Source organism: Battus philenor, unplaced genomic scaffold (assembly GCF_028537555.1).
Source record: "Battus philenor isolate CCGP_79_NKW_IND1 unplaced genomic scaffold, ilBatPhil1.0.hap1 SCAF_5, whole genome shotgun sequence".
NCBI classification, from domain to species: Eukaryota; Metazoa; Arthropoda; class Insecta; order Lepidoptera; family Papilionidae; genus Battus; species Battus philenor.
The window spans coordinates 8,129,043-8,147,460 of NW_027181715.1; the positions used below are offsets into that span (position 1 = coordinate 8,129,043).

Below are 18,418 nucleotides of genomic sequence, written 5' to 3' on the forward strand. Positions count from 1 at the left end.
TTAAATAATTGCCAATTACTTACATAAACGACGAAGAAAAAATGAAAGACCAACTGTTAACAGTTAATTTATATTGCAGCTTACATGAGTAAAATAGCAGCTCATTTGCGAATGAGAACAGCATGTAAAACTGATGAACGAGTACGCATTATGGATGAAATAATTAATGGGATGCAGGTATGGATTTAGTAACACGCATAAAAGTTAAGATCTTCAAATCCAAATAGCATACTATATTCTTTTATATTTAGGGAATTTTAACAAATCGACAACTCTCTTTTTTCTCTCGTTTCGAATAGATAATATGAAATGATCTGTAAACATTTGAGTATCGTTTTTATAAGCTTCTTAACACAGTATATATTTTTTTACTAAACAAATTTCAAACACAAATTTGTAAAAAAAATGATTAAAAAACCTTCCAATTTTAGGTCATTAAAATGTACGCATGGGAGAAACCGTTTGAAAAAGTAGTGGCGTTGGCTCGTAAAAACGAAATTAAGTGCATTACATCCGCATCATATCTTCGCGGTGTCTACCTGAGCTTCATGGTCTTCACGGAAAGGCTAACACTTTATATTACATTAACGTCGTACTCCTTATTCGGCTATCAAGTTACTGCTGACATCGTAAGTGTATTTTTATTTAGGAATAATGTTAATTAAATTCAAAAATGGATTTTGGTCAGTTTTGTGTATTCGATTAAATAATTATGTAAATTACAGGTTTTTCCTTTGGCGCAATTTTACAACACACTACAAGGAACCCTATCAATTATAATGTCAAACGCTGTGTCCTTCTTGGCGGAAGCGCTGATTTCAGTGCAGCGCCTTGAAGCTTTTATGTTATTTGGTACGTGAGACCACTGGTCTCTGCTTGGCATGCATGAAACTCGTATACTTTTGGCCTTCTAATTTATTACGAGTCTCAAATATGACATTGACTCGGACACTGTATATAATTATAGATATTTCTGTAGATAGAATTACTAAATTAATCAAAGCGTCTTGATGCACGCCGATGTAACAAACTTTCGCCAAATTTATTTAATTAAGCCTTAAATAATTTTATGTAGACACAGTTGCGTGTAAGTCAACTACATATAAGAAGAATTAGATATTATGAACGTAAACAAGGCGTTGGTTTCCACAGGCGTTCCCGTTGGCTCAAATGTTCAACATTCTACAAGCAACTGTAGCCATCCTCATGCCGATGACACTTTCACAATCAATGGAGGCCTATACTTCTGTACTTCGTATAGAGGCTCTTTTACTATTGGGTACGATTGTAAAAAATGATTGTCGTGTGAAGCGTCTTAAAGTGTCGTCGGTTTTGTTTGATGTTTAAAAATTTAATACCTGTCTGCTATGTATTAACAATGCTGCGATTCTGTCTTGATTATCAAACACTAACACCTTCTGCGTGGGAATTGTAACAACATACGGAACTTTCAACGGTCTCTCACTAGTAACAAAATTTATCCTTATTGCTTTTATTGTGTGATAATTTTTTTTTAATTCCTTTTTAACAAATAAATTTTTTTACCCAAACAGCTTGAAACATGTATTTTGTTGTTAGGTTAATGTATGTAAACCATTCATAATTTCTTTTATTTAAAGACATTTTTATTTTCTTTTAATTTTTTTACTGACTGTTTAAATATCCTATAGATGAACGCGAGGATCTGCGAAGTGTTCCTGATGTAGATATTGCGAAACTGGTACAACGAGTGGAGAAGAAAAAAATTAAAAATTTGAGTGAAATCGACCTATGTCCTGACACATTTAAAAGCATTGATGAAGATGGAATTTATAATCCCGGTGAGAATATTTTCTTTAATTCCATGAACGGATTCACAGGGGATTACTTTTAATTTTACTTTTTGTCAAATTAAAAATAAATTATCTCACTGTCTCAATAGATTCAACTGTGTTTACGGACAAATATTCGTTAACATTCTTACAACAAAACTCTTTGACTAACAATCCTCTTAGTTATATATTTAATATTATTAGCTGCTCTGCTCGCAAATAAATATACTCTTTGTTTTACAAATCAAAACTTCTCTTTTACAATTTAACAAATTTAAATTTAGAGGGATCCGACATTGCGCGATTTAGTTATTTATTCTGTGTGCTATTCCACTCGATTATACATTCGTCGCGACGAGTCGTTCTGTCTGGTGATTACACGTTGAAGCCTATGCAAGCTAAATCTTTCCAAACGTTATTTATAGATGACAACAACCGCTTAATAATGATGAATGAAAATAAATAAATAATTCAATAAAACAGGAACAAATTACGCTGTTCAAACTAATAAAAAATATATCACTCTCACTGATCTTATAAATTACAATCACGTTTAAACTTTAAACATGCTTCGCTCGATGTGGAAAGCGATTGAATCTCTCGTTTTCACACCAAGCATTTAAGTCACGGGTCCATTGACCCCGTCTTTTATACAAATATAAATTATTCATTATCATTTAACCGATATATATTAACGATTTATATATTATATATTAAAGGAGAAAAATATAACTTTTCAAGTTTTACTAATTAACAATTACGAAGTAAATCGTAAGATTTAGACACAATATCCAAACATTTTCCTATTACATATTATATTACATTGAGTCACGACAATCGACAGCCAGTGATGGTAAGTATTTACACAAACACAGCGAACGTTTGTATAAGTATTTACAACAGAATAATATACACTATGAACTTAATACTGATATTTGTGGCAATACTAGTAGATAATACTTAAGTAATATGCTTCAATAAGTTTAAAAAGGCAAGTAATATATCCAATTTAATTATTAATAAGCAAACAAGAAGTATAAAATTATAATTAAGGTAAAGCGATAAATTTGTAATTAAAATTAAAAAATGGACTAAAGGTATAAAATTTCTTAGACGTCATTTAGCCAATATTCAAACTAAAAATAAACGATGTTAATTATAGTAGCAATTCTAACATTTTTTAATAAAATTTAGGTACTGTCATTTTTTATTTTTAGTATTGATTATAATTATGTTATTTTAATAATTTTAAAATGATTTATTTTTAATACTACTGATTTACATCTACTTACTCTACAAATTAACATATTACTACATATGTTTAATTAATTTACATGAAAATTATAAAGGATGTAATCAAACTGTTTTGTAAATTACACGGAAAAACTTAAAAATCATCATAATTAATAATAAATGGTTTAAGAGTTTTCAAAATAATATTATTCCTACTTTTAATTTTAGGATTCGAATACAACGAGAAAGGGTTAATGAAGCAAGCGCTGTCCACCGTACCTCCGTGCCCAGATGTAGGAATACTCCTGCAAGACGTAAGTGCTAATTGGACTGAGGGAGGACCAATAACCCTACACAATATCAATTTAACAGTGCCGAAAGGTAAACTCTGCGCTATCATAGGCTCCGTTGGATCCGGCAAGGTATGTGAATTTTTAAACTTTTAAGATATTAGAAAATTTCTATTTATAGTTTCGATGACGTACTATTAAAAATCTTTAATTTCAGAGCTCAATTCTTCAACTGCTCCTCAATGAACTTCGTCCTACTCGAGGACGTATACATCTCTCCGGTCCATTGTCTTACGCAAGCCAGGAACCATGGCTTTTTGTGGCTACTGTACGTCAAAACATACTGTTTGGCCTGCCATACCATCCCAAAAAATATAAAGAGGTAAGTTGTAATTCGAGAACCATTATTACATAGATTACTACATACATATAATTCGATAAATCGCATGTAAGCAGCACTCTCAAACCAGCAAAATAATGCAATAATTTTTTCAATCATTTTTTAAATTTTCTTTTTTTTATTAGATATAAGTTAAATGTTCGTTTCAATAGATTTAACAATCTCGCAGTCTTCTGAAGGTCTTCTGAAAAGACATAAATATTTAATTACACATGTCTGCAAATTAAAGTACCATTTAATCTCAATTTGTGCCATCTAATGAATTGCAGGTTGTTAAAGTCTGTGCTTTGCAAAAAGATTTTCAACAATTTCCTCATGGAGATCAGACCTTGGTTGGTGAAAGAGGTGCTTCCCTATCAGGTGGACAACGTGCAAGAATTAATCTCGCCAGAGCGGTCTACAGACAAGTAAGTTAATATTTAAATTGAGAAATATATTCTGAAAGTAAGTCAGATAAATAAAATATGTATAAATTTTGTTACATAAAACGCGATAACCGATATCGGAGTATTCAAATTACAATAATGCATTTTCGTAACAAGCCAATTAATTATTTTCTCCCTTTGGACTAATTTTATGTTTGCTAAATTAACTTAAATAAAATTAAATATAAAAAGAAATCCCACTGATAGAGCGAGCTCTACGCTCTAATATTATGAATTTGTAAAAATTTTTATGCAGTATTCAGGCAAAGTAATTTTAATTCATTTTTGAGCATCTTTTGTGATGTTGATTAATATCACAAATGATACTCGCGATAAAGTTATTGACTTTACATAAAATCTTCATCATTAACAAAAAACCGTTTTTTCACAGGCCGATATATATCTTCTAGATGATCCTTTGTCTGCAGTCGATGCTCACGTGGGCAAACAATTATTTAACGAATGTATCAATGGTTATCTGCGTCACACCACACGCATCCTCGTTACTCACCAGCTGCATTACCTTAAAGCTGCCGACTACATCGCAATCGTGAATAATGTATGTTATTGCACACATTTACCTCATTATTATTTAATCATGTCGATTTACTTCTCTTTGGAATTGCAGTGTTCTCATGTTTTGACCCACCTGGAAATATTTAAAAGACGCAAGAGTCTGTTAGATGAATAGTTAACAACTGTAACCAATATCATTGTGGATTTTTATATATCATTTATATAAACTTTTAATTCTTACCTTTGATTTACTATTTACAGGGTTCTATCGAAGCTAAAGGCACATACGATGAATTGATAGTTTCGGGAAAAGACTTCGCTAAACTGCTTTCTTCCACTCAAGACGAAAACGACACTAACGAAAATGAAAAACCTGCCCCAATGTCTCGAAGAACTTCTGCCCGAGTAAGTATGAAAGACAAGAAAAGATAGGCCTACAAGTAGTGCCAATAATTTATTTTCGTAGCTTTGAATAAGTGTTATTCTTGTAAAAAATAACATTACGTTATTTCGTTGAATACGTGAGAAGTCACATTCTTTCAAATTTTTCAATTAGTTATAATTTTCTACACCATGTGAAATTGTAAAATTCTCATTCAACAATCATTCTCGATCTATCTTGTATATATTTATTTACTATCTTCACACATTTTGCAATTACGGACTTAACGCCTTATAGACTTTCTCTACTTGTCCGTCAATCGTGGACTCGCCAAATGAATATCAGGAAAACAAAACAACTGTTAAAAAATGTGCACACACAAGTGTATTGCATATAATGTACAGAATAAATGCACGGAAACTGCAATCGACTTCATCGATAAAATTTCGCGCTGTACAAACGTCTATCCAGTGAATGTGTAAAAATTAATAGCGTTTATTGGCAATTTGATTCTTATATTAATAATTTCTATTCATGTTCATTGAAGCGAAAAATATCTTATTTGTAAAAAAAAACATTTAAAAATTAATCTTATTTTTAGTACCTTACAACTACAGATGTTTACGTACGGACGTAATGTTTTCTTTTTTCTGGTAACTGAATTGTTGTTAAAAAATGTTAAATCCTTTTATTGCATTGTGTTGCTAGACGAAACATATTTTATAATATAAATTAAAATAGTAAGGATTGAAGTGTAATTTTTCTCTTACTTTATTTTTAATCTTAATAGCTTTCGACAACTCGTCGGCCGTCTTTAGCGGAATCTACCACGGGTTGCGAGATACCTGCACAGGAAATGGAAGAAGAACAACGTGAATCTGGCTCTATGGGATGGCATGTCTACGGTGCATACTTACGAGCCGGAGGGAAGACTCCTAGATTAATATTTATGGTCTTACTTTTGGTGATCGGACAATTATCTGCAACGCTTTGCGATTACTGGGTTACCTTTTGGTATGTTTACCTTTATTTTTTAACCTTTTGTACTTGTTTATTTTACCAACTTAATCATATTCCACGATTAATCATCACGGAATCTGAATTTCTTATACTGCCTGTTATTTACAACGTTTTACTTATAAATTAATCCAAATTTCTTTACTACTTATTTGCAATTATTATTTATATACATAGAAGCAATTAGACACGTGCCCACTAACTGACGATATGTTTTTTAAAGATAATGTAAACAATTCATGTAAATTAATTATGAAATAATCCATAAAATAAAACTGCTGATATGTTCTTACCGTTTAATGCATGAAGAAAAATTACTTGTTATCAATAATTGCAATTGCAATGTCGAGGCCAGCCCCTCATGTCTTATTATTTATTAAAACACTTCATCTATTCCTGTTTTTTACCTTTAAATATACATTTTGGAATAATTTACAAAACTTAATTATTATTACAGGACAAACGAAGTAACTCGGCAAAAGGAAAGAGAGACCAACAATACTATGATTGACTATGACCGTGTACCAGAAACTACAAACAGTACATTTAGTATTTTAGACTACTTCTCTGGAATTGAAATTCAACCAGGTTAAATTTTAAATCAATGTTTTTTATTAATTTTTTCTTGACTTCTGATCAACTGTCTTACCAAACATAATGACATAGAGATATAGATAAAACCTATTCTCACTGGAATAACTAAACTCTAATTGTTCTTGATAAATTTTCTTAATAATAAATTTAATTATAATATGAAACATCATAAAGCCTTATTTTAATTCATATAGTCAATGTAAATTGCTTTAATAGTTATTTAATTCCAGATCTTAACCTTCACGCGTACATCGGGCCACTTGATACATCTCACTACCTGTATGTGTATTCTGCACTTATTTTATGCTGTATATTCTTCATTACTGCGCGCGCTTTCATGTTCTTCAAAGTTTGTATGACTGCATCAAGGAATCTCCACAACGACATGTTCCATTCCATGCTTCGGGGAGTGATGCGATTCTTTGATACCAACTCGTCAGGTAACTTGCTTAAATTTTCATAAACAAATACATAATAATAAATTTATTTAAACTTTTAATGTTTAAATCATTTTAATACATCTTAGTGCACACACAAGCGAGATTGTTCGAAATCTAATAAAATATTTGTATCTTTTAGGTCGTATCTTGAATCGTTTCTCAAAGGACATTGGTGCTTTAGACGAACTTCTGCCGCGTTTCTTGTTAGAATGTATTCAAATATATTTGGTAATGTTCAGCATCTTAGCTCTGAACGCAGCTGCCTTAGTATGGACATTGTTACCAACGACAATCATTCTACTCTTGTTCTACACAATTCTACAGATTTACCTGAAATCTGCGCAATCCATAAAGCGACTAGAAGGCACAAGTAAGAATTCAATAATTATTGTTATACATTCGTGTAAATTATCTTATTTTGCATTAAAATTGTTTTTGGGAAATTTCAGCGAGAAGCCCTGTTTTCTCCCACATGTCAGCAACACTTAACGGCATAAGCACAATCAGATCTGCTGGAGCACAACAGAGATTGATTCAAGAGTTTGATCGTTTCCAGGTAACACATAATAACTGACACACCCTTTCATTCGGCAAAGTATTTGACACAAAGACTATGCCTGTAAATTAACTCATATCATCATCATTTCACTGACACCTCCACTGCTGGATACAGACCTTCCCTATAGATTTTCAATAAAACCAGACTCTTTTCACCTAATATGTCTCAGCGGCTACGAAGGTTTAAAATTTGTATTACCAGTAATTACTAACGTTAGAGAAACGTCTTTCTCGGCTGGGCTCATTAGGAAGGTCACAATCGCTCACAGACCCGTAGACAGGACTGTCTTTCGGATTTCTCTACTAGATCAAAACAGGAATGTGGATTTTCAAAGTAACCGGCATGGCATTCGCTGGGAATTGGCAAGTTGAAGTAGCAGTGGGAGGCCACGTAGCGCACAGAACTGAAAGCCGCTGGGTTTATGTTAATGAGTAGAGATAACGGTTCGGTAAGCGCAGCACAGGAAGACGCTGGATGCTTGCTTCCATCTGGTCTATTTGGAACTGATATATTTTAAATTATTCTTGTCACAAAATTGAAAAGATAAATAATAGATACAATGTGATACAATTAAAAAAAAAAACAAGTAGCAAAATAAACCTGTTCTTCTTGCAGGACATCCACACGTCGACTTGGAGCAGCTACTTAGCCAGCGGTGTCACCCTCGGCTTTTGGCTTGATTTCATTTGCGTCATATATCTGACTATTGTTATCGTAGCATTCCTCGTTATCGACAGCAGTAAGTATTATGTTATAGTTAAATTTAATTTTATTGAAATCGAATTCATTAATAAAAATTATTTTACTATTTTTTTTTACGGATAATAACTGTTTGTCATCATGACATTTCCAGTTTTCGCTGATAGAGAATGGTACATACAGCACTTAGTGTTAACTTATAATGAATTCACTAAGTTCAAGGGCTCTTTTAGTAACGCGGCACAGGCCATGACAAACATATTTCACTAGATTAAGAGGCCGCTAAGCCCTTAGGCCGCTTGGGCAGACGGCAGACTAACTAAGCGAAGGACACTGGTCCTTTGTTGTGTATTGACACATTTAGCATTCTGATTTAAGAATGCTCGTTCGATGTAATATTTAATCTACCGTGTACCTAAAATTAAATAAACAGAATTTTTAATAACATTAAGGTGCATAGAATAACACCCTATAATTTTTCCTTGCATTCTGTAGATCAAAGCTATGTGCTTTTGTAACAAAAAAGGAAATTAAATAAAAAAGTAAAGTTCCCTCTATTATAAACGACAGCTATGAACACCAATACGCGATTATTCATCTCTTACCCTATATAATTTAATTTTTTCTCAGAAACAATATTTTCCGGAAACGTTGGCTTGGCGATTTCCCAAACACTCATTTTAACTGGTATGCTTCAATTCGGCGTGCGCCAGACCGCCGAAGTCATTTCACAAATGACCAGCGTTGAGCGTATTTTGCAATACACTCATATCGAACGTGAAGCGCAATGGGATAAAGGAGGTAAATCATAATCAAACAATACATTAATTCATTCATGTCAGCAGGTATATGCCCACCACAAGGCGTAGGTCTCCCCCAAAGATGTCTACGATGACCGATCTTGTGCTCGCATCCAGCGACTTCCCGCGACCTTGATCATGTCATCGTTCCACTTAATGAGGAACCACTTAGTCGAAAACCTTTCGGTAAATTTCGGTTAATTTAAAGTTTTATACAGATCAGGAATATTTAATTGTATTAATCTCTCTGTTGTAGCAAAAGAAACGCCTAAAGGATGGCCATGGCAAGGGCGTATTGAATTCCGCAATTGCTATATGAAATACACGCCAGAAGACTTGCCAGTTTTGAAAAACCTTAATCTAGTTATAGAAAAAGGCTGGAAGGTATGAAAATTTTGTGCTTCTAATTATATTTTTACAGAAGTAATATGTATCTTATTACATAAAAATCTCTATTTTTCACTTCTGCAACAAATAGTCATTACACGTCTTTAAGGAGGATCCGATCTATGAAGCCTTACAGTTCATGTTATAACGATAATACTTACTATAACTGGCTTCACAGTGCATGACTAATCTAGCAACAGAATATGAAATTGCCGTCTTATGTAGCCGTCGAAGAAGTTATAATATAATGGCTTTTTCCTTAGATAAATACCTAGCTTAAAAGCGATACTAAAATGTATAAGCTAAAATGACTTTTATGACTGAATTTAGTCTAATGACATATATACATAACTTAGAAAAATGCAACTAAGCAGATTTATTTAAATTTAAATTATAATTATAATTAGTATTTTTATATAATATGTTTATCGCACACCATATTAATATACTATTTAGCTTATAGTAGTTGTAGACGCGAAAAATATGTGTTCGTGTATGTTGTGTTTTTGTGTGTATATGTGCAAGAACAATCACAAGATCATGTTTTTCTTTTATTTTCAGGTGGGCGTAGTAGGACGTACTGGGGCTGGCAAATCATCTCTTATATCTTCCCTGTTTCGATTAGCAATTGTCGAAGGTGAAGTACTTATTGATGATGTTGACACAAGCTATCTGTCACTACAGGTAAAGTACAAAATTACTTTTATTCTCCATAAAAAGAGACTGTCTTTAACTAAATTATATCTATAAACAAAATTAAATTTATTATCCATTCATTTATATTATTATTCACACAGGACCATTCATTGTAACCACTTGTGTACGTCAAGAGAAGAATGCCAAAATAGCTTAATTTGACAAAAACTAAAATCAGATTGAACTCTCCTAAATTCGCCCTTTTCTGAGAAAAGCCCGCAACAAACTAAACCGTTTTTTGTGGTTACAACATGCTTAATACAGTAGTAAAGCAATTCCTTTATGATCACTTTAAAATTTCTTTACTATAAAAAAAATTCTAACTTTTGTGTTATGAACTTTTTAAATTCAATACAAGATAACTTAAGAGACATTAGACTTGAGTGTATTGTAATATCGTCCACAATTTTTATTGTTTTTCATATTAATTAACTTACTCTTACAGGAACTGCGGTCTAAAATCTCTATAATTCCACAAGAACCCGTCCTTTTCTCGGCTACTGTACGATACAATTTGGATCCATTTAATAATTATGAAGATGAACAACTATGGAAAGCTCTTGAAGCGGTAAATTATATATTCTATAATGAACTTAATTCTAAGCATTTCTATTTCCTAGGCATTTTGATTTACTTAAATATATTTTTAGGTGGATTTAAAGGAAGCAATCCCGGCACTAGACTTTAAAGTGTCTGAAGGCGGATCAAACTTCTCACTGGGTCAACGGCAACTTGTATGTCTTGCTCGAGCTATATTGCGAGAAAATCGTATTCTTGTACTCGACGAAGCCACAGCAAACGTTGATCCAAAGTAAGTATTCTTAGACATAAAAACATAACCTCACAGAAAAATATTATCATTATCTACAATAACCGTCAACAAATTATTAAATTAACGTAATTAAAAAAAAAATACTGGTATAATCACAAGCAATTCCATGTAAACATTCTAATATGGCTATAACTTTATGCTATTCACGATGGGTACATATTTTAAAACCAACGACTATAAAACTTTTTAAGCCTATACATATCATTTTTTCTGACCTCACCAGAGGTAGTCTATGTAGGACCAGATAACCATATTACACTCATTTTTATAAGTATTTATACATGTATTCATATTAACATTCACAGGCGTTTTCATGTATTAGGCAAAAGTTTTATGAACTGAAATAAAAAAATAAATCAATACTTTTGCAAACTTTTTCTCGCGGCTTATTTGATTAACATAATTAGACTACAAACAATATGTAACAGATGAATGTTTTTTCATATTAGGTACAATCCTTTCGGGTAATTTTAAAAAGGTCTGGAAGGAAAGCTCAACCCGAGCATCCTTCGCGGAGACAAAGCTAAGCCAATCCTGGATCGCCTCTTTGCTCAATTTAATAGGAAATATAACAGCCTAACCCTAATATTTATAATAATAAAAATGTTATTTACTGGAATTACTTGCTACTTTACTCATTCATTATATTTTTTATTGCAGAACTGATGAATTTATTCAAAATACGATAAGAAAAAAATTCGCTGACTGCACAGTGTTGACTGTCGCGCATCGCCTCAATACAATTATGGATTCGGACAGAGTTATGGTAATGGACTCTGGTAGATTAGTAGAATTCGATCATCCTTACCATTTACTCAACAATCCAGAAGGGCACTTTACCAAAATGGTAAAAGAAACTAACGAGAAAATGTCGGCACAGCTTTATCAAATCGCGAAAAACACTTTCCTCAACAATGGTGGAGTGATTGAGTAAAATTTAATTTTACATATATTTAGTTATAATAGTAATTCATTCGAGTAATGTAATTATATTCAAATTATGCTTTAAATTTTTAATTTACGTACAATTTGTAACATAATTTGTCATTTGCTTCTAATAGAAAAGACTACGGTTTTAATCGTAATATTAACTGTTATTTAATAAGCTGCTAGGAAAAAATCATTATATAATAATTTTCATTCTCACCTTTGCGCTAATATATAATAATAATTAAAATTAATATTGCCAAAAAATCACCAACACTATTTATAAAGTTCGAATATTAAATAAAAGATTTAAACAATCGACATAAATCTTAACCGAATTAATTGACTCCTTCATTTTCAAGATTCTTGTTAATAAAATTAATATCAAAATTAAACTGATATAAACTAAAGTAAATATAAACATGTAGAAGAAAATATTTTTTATTTGTCGATAATTTAACTAATTAAATTATAAACAAATAAATAAATCTAGGATTAAGGTTTACTTTTTAGAGTATTTAATTATAAGTAAATAAGTGTTTGATTGCTGTAAATAGAAATTTGTTTTTAATGTCTGCTCTTAAATTTAGATTAAATTAGTGATTGAAACAAACTATTTTTCATTAGGCATAGTAATATAAAATCTTATGTTATTTAATTTATTACTATTACCATTAATTACATTTATATAATAGATATGTACTGAATATTATCGTTGTGATTTACTGCAGGATTAACCTCAGATAAAATAAAAACTATCCTTGAATAGTTATTTTATTTCCAACTTTTATTATTACTTTTTCTATTTTATAAACAGTTTAAGAAAAAAATCATACAAACCCTGAAAATTGTAATTATTTGACCCTTTAATTACTTCCTCATTCTAAATTCATAGCACTGGGAACTATGGATTTAGAATGAGAAAGTAATTAGATTGTCCAGGTGGACCCTCAGGGGTTCCTAGGAGACTTAATGATGGTCTAGGTTGGCATGATAAAAAATTGGGGTTCACAAATCAAGGGCCTACAAAAATTTATCAGCAATCAATGGTGAAGAACTAAAATCTAGGCTTAATATCATCTAGGCAAATATTTTAAGTAGCTCACCCACTGTTACTTGTAACTACTTGAATATTCTACATTTAATATGTGCTGTGACTTACGCTGCCACAAACACAATTTCAATGATATGGTAGACAGCTAGCCGCAGGAGGTCCACCAGAATCAGTAAAATTTTGATAGTAGTTTATAAGCAAAAAGGTCTAAGAATCTCTGTTCTAAATAATATCTTCCTATAATATGAAGGTACCGCTTTTCCACAGACAAATAACTACTTTTAGTATTTGTTGCAGTTTACTGTACATAAATAAATATTTTGGGAATATTTTTCAGTTTTACTTCCAAATGCATGTATTTTAATTCAGTTAAATACTTCCTCCGATGTTAAACATTGAATGAAGATAGTATTTATTTCCAGATTATGCACAAGCTCAGTGAGATTTTCTGTTCTATTAATATCTTTTCCTTATTCTCACGTATTTTATATATTATTATATTACATTGAATAAAATTATAATGTGTTTTAATGTTACAGGTGACAAAATATTATGAATAAAGTACTATGAAAATATTAAATATTTATAACCTACATATTTCCAAATTACTTGTTAAAAACAATACAATTAGTTGTCATTAAGACTAACATAGAAAACTATTTATTAGTAATACAACTTTTTTACACATTCTTACCATAAAGCATGCACATGATTTTTCCCATATAAGATAGTAAATAGAACAAAAACATACTCAGTCATCCTAAATAAAGGAATACCTAATTTATAAACAAAATTTAAGATATAGAAAACAAATCATAACTTTTTTCATAACAGTAAACCATTTAAACAATTGAAGACAAATACCAGTATATAGCAAGGATAATAAAAAGAAACAAGTATGTTTATGTACTTTCTTTATTAAAGATCAATGTGTTGGTTTCATTAAAGCAATACATCAGGTATGCAGTAAGACATGTCAGCATATACTTAGGATTCACTCAGGTAGCCTATAAAACCATGATAAAAGTCATAGAACATAAAATTTCTTATGATTACATTACTCACTAAAATATAACCAAAACCAACAAAATGATAGATTTTATTGAGGGAATGTGCCCATGTTAATCATCTTAGTCACACACATTTGTTAAGGCTGGAAAACAGATTTATAAAAATTTTAAATGCAAGCTAGTAAAAACTTCTAAAACCAATTTTTAAACTCGAGTACCTCACATACATTACTTGTAAAACAGGTGGTACTTTAAGGGTGCAAATAACTGCCTATTCTTAATAAAAGCTACCATAACATACTTGATATAAAAAGCACATTACAATAAATTTATTGTTCCAATGGGTTATCTAGCCAGTGGAAATGAACACCAAACTTTACTCAATATCTGGAAGATCTTCTTCTTCCCCAGAGCTTGAGTCATTTTTTTCGATGTCCTCATCAAAATCTGAGTGATTTCGACATTGTTTATTTGAAAACATGTCATTCATGGAGTCCAGATCATCTCCGCTTTCATCTTCATCTTGCCATCTATTGAAGTCAACCTTGAGCCAATGGTGTTTCTTTTTATCGCTTGTTAAGGACGGCCAAAATGGCTCATCAGTCTTTTCTTTGATAAGAACAACTTCGATGAGTCTTCCTTTATTAACATGTGTACTTTTTTCGGGGTCTATTTCAGCAAATAGAGGTATTTCAACTTGATTCAGTTTTTGTTCCGGAGCGCAAATACCTTTGAATGACACTGTTGTTTTGGCTAATTTTATGTCGGGTTTATCACACTCCACGTTAAAAGTCAAATACACACGAGCACTGCTTTGTGCCCATGATACCGATGGAGGCGTTGCAATTTCTGTACTCATTTTACTAATAGTTAGTGTAAAAACAGCACAATAAGGCAACAAGTTAAAATTAATTAACAAGAACGTACACCGGTTACTTTAAAACAATATTTCCTAACAAACGCAAATTCACGCCGAACGCGTTTCAAGTTAATTATAATAATTTGTAAATCCGGGCCTTTGTCAAATAGAACAAGTTGGGTTGCCAGTGACGTGACGAAATGCTCATATTGAATTTTGAAATAAAATATTAGATTGATATTTTAATCTTTCTCTTGCATTTATTAATTATGACTTTTTAATGTAGAAAGGCTGACGCGTCTGTAGTTAATATTTTCTATTTAAAATTTATTTCAAACTTCGATGATATACTAATTTAAACATAATCTGAGTTACAGTCTATAGTTTAAACAAAAATTCGGTTACAAACCGGGTAATAATCACTAATAAATATAGAAAAATATTAATTCATTAACAAAAACTTCACTCATATTAAATTAATTTATTATATTATTCAGTGATATAAAATAAATTAATCCTTAAGAGACTGAAGAGGATTTAAATAAAACTCCTCTTTTAACTAAGCCACATAATAGTTAAATGATGGCCCTGCAAAAAAATATTCCCTTTTTTTAAATCAATTGACAAACATTTTAATTGTTTGCAAATTAGAAGGTATTTTTTTATGATTACACATTTATCAGCGGGCTAGCGGGCGGTGCACTTTGTTGCATGACTACCACTGCATATGCGGAAGTGGCTAAATATTGGTCCTTTTCTTAATTGCTCTCTATTCTCCATTTCCGGAACCATTATCTTATGAATTTCGCTGCGACTTCGGCAATACCCTCCTATAAGGCCATCATTATGGTTATATTCTCTGAGATCGGAGCTTGAGGGGGTGCATCACGTGCGGACAGTCTGTCTCACCTAGAATGGATTATCTCGAAAACGCCTTTATATTTTCAATCCACCATCAGGAGATGGCTTGGGTCTTCAGGTATTTAGTCACTTCAGTAGTCCTCCAGACTGTCGATTATGGTCTGGGCGTAAGAGAGGAGGAATGATTGCCTCTCCTTTGAGTGATTTGGGAATCTGCCTTAAGGCGACATTAATTTCTGGGAAAGCGGTATTCAATTTCTCATTAAAAACTTGGGCATACTTTCTCGCGCCTCGTGTAGTTTATGCGTGAGCTTGCGGTTGGAGTCGAAGAAAAACCAGTCATGCGTACGCATAGCCGCGTTCTTGCATCGATCAATCCTCGACGACTGATTGTAAATGCCTTCTGAGAGAACCGATTTGCATAATCGCACCATAATTAGTGGATGTGTTGACAAGGATAGCATCGTTGAATTGTTATATAGTGTTGTACAAACTTTGTACCCATTATCTGCTTATTTTCGTAGCCGGATAACCCAGAGCCGTTTTGAAGTAGTACTGGTATCGACCAGGCCTACCATGGCTCAGATCATCGTATCTGACTGTAGCTCATGCTTTACCGCGATGTTGACATTCGACAAGAGTACTTGAGTACAGGGAGATTTATACCTTTGTAAGGGGAAATATCTAATAAATAGGTAAGTGCCCTTAGTTTAATCGGTCTGAGAGAGCATTTAGTAGTTTGTACTAAACAATGTTTCGTCTGGTGTTTGTCAAAGTCGCCAACCAGAATTAGCGCATCTCCTATCCAAACAGTGCTTCAAACTTCGAACTGACTGAAAGAAGTATGGGATTGTGTTTATTTAATTATTTAACATTTACCATTTTCTATATCAGTAATAGCATTTTCTATTTTCTGCGTATTATCGGTGTTACATATAATTATCCATATTATATCTTTCATTACTTGTCTATGTCGATGAATATTGCAAAACATTTATTATCCAGTAATAATATCATCATATTGAAGTAGTAAACACGTTTCTGAACTGTTATTTTGAGATTCTTAGATAAGATAAAAAAAATATGAGGAAAGAAGACAACCATGGACATCATTGGATATATGAGCGTTGATAGTGCCCGAAAATATCACTCTAATTTATCACAATTGAAAATTTTAAGAGAAATTCGTTTAGGAGAAAGTTACTTTGACTTAAACCACAACATAAAAGCTGCTGACAAACGAACTACCGATAATAACAATGAGATGATAAGTCTTTTATTACAATTCCTTCAGGATAAAAACTCTTACTTGCTATTGTAAACCAAAAACATAGATTTTATTTGTTATAGAAGAGTTTTGATAAGTGTAATGTGTAACGCTTTTGATGCAGTTGAGCCCGTACTAATTTCAGCTTGTTTATACAAAGGTTCTGTATATTCATGTTCACTAGAAACTTCCCAAAAAATATTGAAAAGCCGGAATCAACAATATGTGTTGTCAGGTAGTATTTTAATCAAGGTCACAAAGATTTAAAAAAGTTTAAAAAATCCAGCTATCTAAGTATAGTTTTTCTGAATACTGGCATATCTCCATTTTAAGGAAAGAAACTAATAGAATAAGAATTTTGAAGTAGTAATTTAATAACCAATTGGTTATGTATAGACAGTTTTGCCCTTTTCTAATCATTCTTTCCTTCATGAGTATGACTACTGGGGCTTTAACAAAATGAATTTAGTATATTTCTTTGAAAAATTGGTTTATTGGTTTCTTTTAGATTACTTACAATAAATGATTTAATTACTAAAAGTACATCAAACTGTATCTGTACATAATGGTGAAAAAAATAAATAAAACAACATAAATCATTGAAATTAATAACCTAATTCAAATTTAATATACTGTTACTTGGAATGTAGAACGAATTTCTGTACACCGAGAGGCAGTACGTACGTAGTACAGTTATATGTCCGAAGGTCCTTGCACACGTCAGCGTGCAAATAAAATGCCTTAAAAACCAAGTTGTGTGTACTGTTTACCTTTAACTACCTAGAGATTTATTACAACCATATCTTGTAATCACAGAATGATATATAAAAAAGTTTTGTACACGTTAACTACCCATTATTTATACTTTTACCTTTTCCAAACTATGGTTATCTGTAAGAGATTGCCGTGTGTGGTAAAACCGTCCCTTTTACTTTTTTGTTTATTATCATAAAACTATTTAAATGTATCCTAGCGTGAACAAAAAAGAATGTTAAACAAATAAATCCAACGTCCTGACATCAATAGCCTTCGTATTGGCTTTGTACTTAGGGGTAATAGAATATTTATATTTTACAAATATATTATTATCCTCAAGTGTTAAATTTAATTTACGGCCAATAAGAATCGCAAAAGATTATGTGAAAATATCCATCAAGATATGTATTATTCTCGGTGTATCTCCTAGATGTCGCCATATAAACAAGCAACCTTACGAATGATATTTGATAATAAATGTAAAAGAAAAATTGACACAACTGTCATCTATCGATTTGTATGAAATTTTTAATTTTTAAAGAATTTAGTAGGTCTAAATCTTTAAAATGCATAAACGGTACTCATAAAGAAATAAAATGGATT

The 18,418-nt window shown here is 31.7% G+C and overlaps 2 protein-coding genes across 3 annotated transcripts in view; one reads left to right on the plus strand and one right to left on the minus strand.

Annotated features, from left to right (window-relative positions):
- LOC137929670 (ATP-binding cassette sub-family C member 4-like) overlaps nucleotides 1-12,702 on the plus strand; it is a 29,936-nt gene extending 17,234 nt beyond the window's left edge. The window contains exons 5-25 of one of the 2 annotated variants that reach the window (XM_068772724.1): nucleotides 80-177; nucleotides 432-629; nucleotides 1,153-1,279; nucleotides 1,671-1,820; nucleotides 3,273-3,466; nucleotides 3,552-3,716; nucleotides 4,004-4,141; nucleotides 4,551-4,718; nucleotides 4,937-5,080; nucleotides 5,848-6,071; nucleotides 6,532-6,662; nucleotides 6,899-7,108; nucleotides 7,248-7,478; nucleotides 7,558-7,664; nucleotides 8,283-8,406; nucleotides 8,997-9,167; nucleotides 9,423-9,550; nucleotides 10,115-10,237; nucleotides 10,695-10,817; nucleotides 10,900-11,060; nucleotides 11,742-12,702. In XM_068772724.1, the coding sequence (XP_068628825.1) occupies nucleotides 80-177; nucleotides 432-629; nucleotides 1,153-1,279; nucleotides 1,671-1,820; nucleotides 3,273-3,466; nucleotides 3,552-3,716; nucleotides 4,004-4,141; nucleotides 4,551-4,718; nucleotides 4,937-5,080; nucleotides 5,848-6,071; nucleotides 6,532-6,662; nucleotides 6,899-7,108; nucleotides 7,248-7,478; nucleotides 7,558-7,664; nucleotides 8,283-8,406; nucleotides 8,997-9,167; nucleotides 9,423-9,550; nucleotides 10,115-10,237; nucleotides 10,695-10,817; nucleotides 10,900-11,060; nucleotides 11,742-12,015 (3,389 nt within the window). In that variant the 3' untranslated portion in view covers nucleotides 12,016-12,702. Of the gene's footprint in view, nucleotides 1-79; nucleotides 178-431; nucleotides 630-725; nucleotides 853-1,152; nucleotides 1,280-1,670; nucleotides 1,821-3,272; nucleotides 3,467-3,551; nucleotides 3,717-4,003; nucleotides 4,142-4,550; nucleotides 4,719-4,936; nucleotides 5,081-5,847; nucleotides 6,072-6,531; nucleotides 6,663-6,898; nucleotides 7,109-7,247; nucleotides 7,479-7,557; nucleotides 7,665-8,282; nucleotides 8,407-8,996; nucleotides 9,168-9,422; nucleotides 9,551-10,114; nucleotides 10,238-10,694; nucleotides 10,818-10,899; nucleotides 11,061-11,741 lie in introns of both variants that reach the window. The other variant, XM_068772723.1, reaches the window with a different exon arrangement.
- Nucleotides 12,703-13,963: 1,261 nt separating this feature from the next.
- On the minus strand, nucleotides 13,964-15,103 carry LOC137929656 (prostaglandin E synthase 3 homolog). The gene has a single exon (XM_068772704.1). It carries the CDS (start codon nucleotides 14,929-14,931, stop codon nucleotides 14,449-14,451), a length of 483 nt encoding a protein of 160 aa, XP_068628805.1. The 5' UTR covers nucleotides 14,932-15,103; the 3' UTR covers nucleotides 13,964-14,448.
- Nucleotides 15,104-18,418: the final 3,315 nt, after the last annotated feature.